The sequence below is a fragment of the Corapipo altera genome, unplaced genomic scaffold, assembly GCF_003945725.1.
Source record: "Corapipo altera isolate COAL_440 unplaced genomic scaffold, ASM394572v1 61411, whole genome shotgun sequence".
NCBI lineage: Eukaryota > Metazoa > Chordata > Aves > Passeriformes > Pipridae > Corapipo > Corapipo altera.
In genome coordinates, this window is record NW_020884875.1 from 2,784,633 (window position 1) to 2,790,632 (window position 6,000).

At 44.9% G+C, this 6,000-nt stretch overlaps 1 protein-coding gene across 1 annotated transcript in view; it reads right to left on the reverse strand.

Annotated features, from left to right (window-relative positions):
* Positions 1 to 5,202, reverse strand: part of FGF10 (fibroblast growth factor 10) — a 63,907-nt gene extending 58,705 nt beyond the window's left edge. Inside the window, exon 1 of the mRNA XM_027635074.1 lies at positions 3,849 to 5,202. Coding sequence (XP_027490875.1) covers positions 3,849 to 4,182 — 334 coding nt within the window. The 5' untranslated portion in view covers positions 4,183 to 5,202. The remainder of the gene's footprint in view (positions 1 to 3,848) is intronic.
* Between the last annotated feature and the right edge of the window lie 798 nt (positions 5,203 to 6,000).

Sequence of the window (6,000 nt, forward strand, 5' to 3'; positions counted from 1 at the left end):
ATGCAGCTGAGGGTTCAGACCCTTCACGTCCACCTCCTTTGAGCAGCGGTAACACCAGGCAGTGGCTGTGCCGCCATCTACCGTAGGTTCTGCATAGCACTGCTTGGTCCAAAGCCCGCAGGAATCGCTCCAGCAATTCTTCCCACTAATATGCAGGCTCAGTGACACAGACTTCACTCCCTAAACGCGTACCTAAGTAATGGCCTGATGTTGAGTTTGCTCGGGCAGAACTCCCTCCACAGACTGCACGTAGCTGCTGCTAATTAAGCACTATGTATTTTGTTACTGTTCTTCAGTTAATAAGGTCTGTTCTGTAAATTTGAAGTCTGTGTGCTTCATAGTACTATTAACAATTGCATTAAAAGTCAATTGAAAATAGTAAAGCACTCAGAAACACTATCTAGTTTTCTTTAACTAGCTTATCATAGCTAGTTCAAGCCATCCATTAATCCCAAAGAGTTTTACTATCTTCAATCAAGAAAGCTGTCTGGGTGCAAGTGAAATCAGAATCTGCATATGAGTTCCCTCTCAATCTTAATATACGGTTTAAGCTTCTTTTGGTGGTCCCAGGGTTCAAGCTATAGTGAAAGCTTTTGTGAAAGCTCATTGGAGGATTTTTGGATTTGTTTTCCCCCAAACTAGTATGTAAGTCTCCAGAAAGCACTACAGCTCTCTTTGTTTGTGCATATAAATAGCTCTGTCAAGAACAGGGGCAAGGGACTTCACAGCTGTGGTGCTGTAGGACAAGCTAATAGCTGCATTTTGAGGACCAGCTTCCAGATATAAGGAACAAGAAAAGAAAACCTAAACTGTGTCCTACTTCTATCCAGTGATAGACTTCCTCTAACTATGCCAAATGCTGCAAATTTCCCCAGCCTTCTGACAAAACTATCAGGAGCCACCTTTGTGGTGGGTGACAGAATAATTCAAAGCAATCAAGTTGAAATACATTGGCCAGAGTAAACTTTAATTCAGTGCACTCTACACAATAGTTGTAGAGCAAATCTAAGAATGCTGCTTGAGCCATTTGAAGGCTGGAGGCTGAATTCTGTTTTCTGAATGTTTATTCTGACTTTCTCTAACTGTTCTTCTTACTTGACCATGCTTAATTGGCAGTGAGCCATGAAAGCTGTTGTTTAATTACACAACATACCACGATCTTACAGACCTACTGATAAGGCTTTACTTCAGCATAAACTGATTTTAAACATTAGCATATGAGGAAATTAGCCTCCAAATTAGAATACTTCAATCTTGTGTGTCAGTAGTCACTTTTATTTGTTTAGAAAAACATGGTTTTGGGGACAGAAACTCATAATAGAGATTAAATAGTCTGTAATGTGAAACAGGATACAATTTAGTGGCCTGTCTGGCTAATTCTATGCATGGCAGAAAGCTATTCATGTGTCACTACTTATTTTGGACCATATGAAAGATAAATCATATATTTTCATGGAACCAGTCCAGCTTGGGACTATAGCAGTATTATGATGGGATCTCTACATGTGAAGTTATGAAAAGCATAGATTTAGTGATGCACTTGCAACATTTTGCTACACAAACACCCTTGAATAAAGGCACAGTAAATATATTTTTAAATGGTCTTAGACTATGAGCTTTTACAGAAAACACAACTTCACACTGCATATTACAGCGACTATTAATGACCAACATAAAACTCTGACTTCTGCCAACCAGATTATAATTGTTTTGTATTGAAAGATGTTGTACACTAGGTCTGACTTTGTGATATAAGTGCAGTACACAAGCTGCAAGTTTTAAGATGATGGGAGTCCTTTCATCACTGCACAAGATAAGATAAAATTATGTATAAAAAAGACATTGTTTTGTTTTTATATGAAACAAATTAGAGTCTTCTCTTTTCAGCAGATACTCTGCAAATGTGACAATAACCATGACATCACTGAGAAGACCAATTCTCTTTCTCATATACTGCCTGCAAAACCAGGACACACCACACATCCTCTCTCCCATAGTTGCCGGGGGTTGTTTTTGCATGTAGACTGAAATGGTAGGAAGATGTGTATGTGCACTTCAGTGTATTCCACCTCTTCTTGGCAAGATCTTGCAGAAGTTCATGCATGTGTACAAGTTTACTCATTGAACAGTTCTGCTAGCTAAGTGGGACTGCTCAGATGAGTAGTTACTTCTCTGAGTACACCGCTGTCAGACTGGGCACCTTATAGTTTTTTTGGCAGCAGTGCTCTGCATAAAAGAATTTGGTGTTCTCAAAGACGCACACAAAGCTTTCATAATCCCATTTTAGGGGAATGAAAATGCTGTTCTCCTCCAAACCCAAAGGTAATCTAAGAAATACAGTGCTAGTACCTCATTCCACACAAATTCATAAAAGTCAAGCCTTCCTTAGAGCTGTGTTTTTCAAGAATTTGCCTTTCTATGAAGTAGACAAAGGGAGGCCATAAGAGTCACCTGCTTTCACACATAAAGCTTTTACAAACCTTAGAGTGCATGATAAAGAATGAAGTTGCAAGGTGGAGCAAGTGAAGCAGTGACATATGGCACTGCAGCCTTTTTCTCATTGTTTGCAAGCCTATAATATGAATATTTACTAGAAATACAGCTGAGTTAAAGGCAGTGTCTATCATACATCACGGCAACCTGCTGAAGTACTCCATATTTTATACATTAGTTAACAAGGGATCTCCTTAAATCACTTTCAGTTGTTTTAATTTAACAGAAGATTTATTCCCAGGTTTATCTGGATTTATGTAAAACAACCCAAGAACCAAAGTGTGTTCTTCACCAATAAAGAAAGTCTATTTCCTCCAAGAGTTGCATAACAGAACTTACTTTCTCAGCATGTTCCTATAGTGGGATATAGGCACTTAAGAGCTACAATGCAATATATTGTGATTTACTACAGTTACTTCAATTTGAGATTGCACAGCCAGGAAAACTAAATAAAGTTTACATTTCTAGCACTAACCACCAAAAATACATTACAAGAAGCATTCTATTACTAAACCCCTAATTAGTACTACAGAAAAGCTCAAAACTTCAGCTACGGAGACAACCATATGACTTTTGCTCTGAAATTATTTCTTGAAAAACAAAAAGAGAAAGAGAGAAAGAAAAGGACAATGAAACGCGTGTGAGGTCTGTGGGAAGGCAATCCCAGATGTTTACAATGGAGCGAGTAGCGTATAGCGGCGCAGCAGCCCGGCTGCCGCGGGGCGCAGCGCAGCACCGCCTCCCCATCCCCGGGGGCGGCAGCGCGGCCGCGCACCGGCTCCCAGCGCGGCCGGGCACCCCCGCGGCGGGGAGGGCACACGGGCAAGACCCCGGCCCGCAGGGACAAACAACCCCGCCCAGGGCTCGGGGAGGAGGGAGCGCAGAGCAGGCGGCTGTTGTGCGGGTCGGGGAGAGAGGCGGGCGCGTGTGTGTGCGTGGGAGCCATCGATTAATTGTTCCAAGTCATTTTAATGACAGAAGATAATGATTTTCAGATTCAGGAGACAATGCCCCCCCCCGTCCCCGTCCCCCCCCCCCACCATACACACACTCTGCACCGCTTCCTTCCAAATCTTTCTAATTTGTTCTTCGGCCGGGCGGAGAAACTAAACGGTGCTCAGCCGAGGCCATTTGCAAGACAAATGTAACTGGAGAGACCGGCAGATACACGGGCTGGCGGGGAGAGGCGTCCCGGCAGAGCCGAGCTGAGCCCACCCCACCCTGCCCCGCGCCCCCTCCCCTCCCCGGCCTCACCTCTCCCTTCCCGTCCGTTCCCTTTTCTCCTCAGCCGGGGGCTCGGGCGCCCGGGGCCGCGGCAGCCGCGCCGGGGGGCGCGGCGGCGGAGCCGTACTTACTGAAGGGGCAGTTCTCCTTCTTGGTGCCGCTGACCTTGCCGTTCTTCTCGATCTTGAGAAAATACTTGTTGTAAGAGTAGAGCTTCCTCTTGCGCACGTCTCCTTGAAGGTGATTGTAGCTCCGCACGTGTCTCCCCGCACTGGAAGGAGAGGAGAAGGACGAGGGGAAGGAGGATGATGATGAAGAAGAGTTGGTGGCCTCCGGGGACAGCATGTCCTGGCCGAGGTCATGGCAGGTGACAGGCACAGAAGACACCAAGAAGAGCAGCAGCAAGCAGCAACAAGGCAGGTGGGAAAAGGCTGAGGCACCATTTGTCAGTATCCATTTGCACATTGTACTGAAACTCTGGGCGCTGGAAAATGTCTTATCAAATGAAACATACTGGAAGGGTAAAACCTGGTAAAAGGCAAGTGGAGAGACGGTTGTTGCTGCTTCTGGTTAGATCCCTCTGAGCTCTGATCAGGCCTGAAGTAAGTGCACCAACATCCATAACTCAGGGGACAAATCGCCTCAGAAGTTGCTGCCTTTTAATCCTTCGAGTCCTCCCTCAGAAAAAAAGAGCTGTTGGTTGTGTGTTTTTTTGTTTTGGTTTTTTTTTTTTGGGGGGGGGTGGTGGTGGTGTTGCTGTGGTTAATCCTCTTTCCTTTTTCCCTTCCCCACCCCCCCACATACACACACACTCCCCAACCTTGTTTGAGACTTCCCAGGAGTTATTTTGTTCACTTCCTCACTCCTTTCTTCACTATCTTAGATGCAGAAAGGTCTGAAAAATAGATGACAGCAAAGTCAACAACAACAGCAATAACAAAAATAAATAATAACCAACGGAGAGGGGTGCGGAATAGCTTTTTCACATATGCACCTTTACACACACACACTCACACTTTGTGGCTTTGCACCTTCTTCTGATCCCCACCCTCTTGTCTTTTTGCAAAACCCAAACCAGTTGCACAACTCGTCCTTTTCTCACTGACAACCCCAGAGGAGGAAGTTTCTTTGTTTTGCTTTGAATTCTCCAGAACAGTATTAAAAGAAAAAAAAAATCCAGAGAAAGAGAGGGAGAAATCGCAACTTGTTCCCCCCGCCCTTCCTTTCCTTTCTCTCCCCTTTTGGTTGTAAACAGGTTGGAAGCTGTAGCCTAAATGTCAGCGATTAAAAGTCAGAGGTGGGATGTGCCTCTGGTGGTCAGCCCTTATTTGCAGGGGGTCAGGCAGCGGTGGGACATCTGAAACCTTTTTGCAGCTGGAGCGAGCGGTGCCTGCTGCGAAGCTGCCCTCGCTTCCTCCCGGGCTGCGGCGGCCACTGCAGCCGCCGCCTTCGGCTCGCTGCTAATTGCTCCTAAAGCGTTCTTCTCCTCGGAGCGCCGGCCACCAGGATGGCTTGGAGACTCATGCTTTACTAATTTCCCTGTCTTCCAAGCTGAACCAATCCCCTCTAGGGAAGCTTCCCTCCTCCTTCACTCTTATCCCCTCTCCACCCCCCCAAAACAAACAAACAAACCCAACAAACAAAAACCACACAACAAAAAACAACCCCCAACCCCCCCCAACTTGTTTGCTAGTGGAGGGTTTTGTTTTATTTTATTTCTTTTGCAGTGAAGTAATTGAGAAAGCCACCTGGAGCTTGTTGCCTGCTAGATTTCCCCCTCCCCCCCGCTGGAGGAGGGGTTGGGTGGAGAGGTTGGAAAGAAGTATATACTACAGGCAGACCCTGGAAAAGCAGATTATATGCTGGTCAGAGAGAGTAAAAAGGGAAGAGACATAATTAGGTCCTTTTCCTTCTTTGCCAGCTTCCATGGAGGTCTTTCTCCCTCCTTTAATGAATCACTGATTTCTCGCTTCCGTTGCTGAAATAAAAAGTTCACACTTTAGCCTCCTCTTCCTTTTAAGCCTCTCAAGATTTATTGTGTCTCTTTCCCCACCCTCACCCTCCTTGTCTCAAAAGAAATCAGGGCCCTAAATGACCATTTTCTAATTACTAACATGAGTCGTTTACTGAATCATGCATCTGACTTCAAAGCAAAAGGGGTTTTATTGGCATTGCAAAGGTTTCCCCATAAAATCCGTCTGAATATTTTGCTGTCTTTTTTATTTTTTTTTAACTAATGCAGTTTGCTTTGCCAGAAAGAAACAATTTTTCCATTTTGAAGAC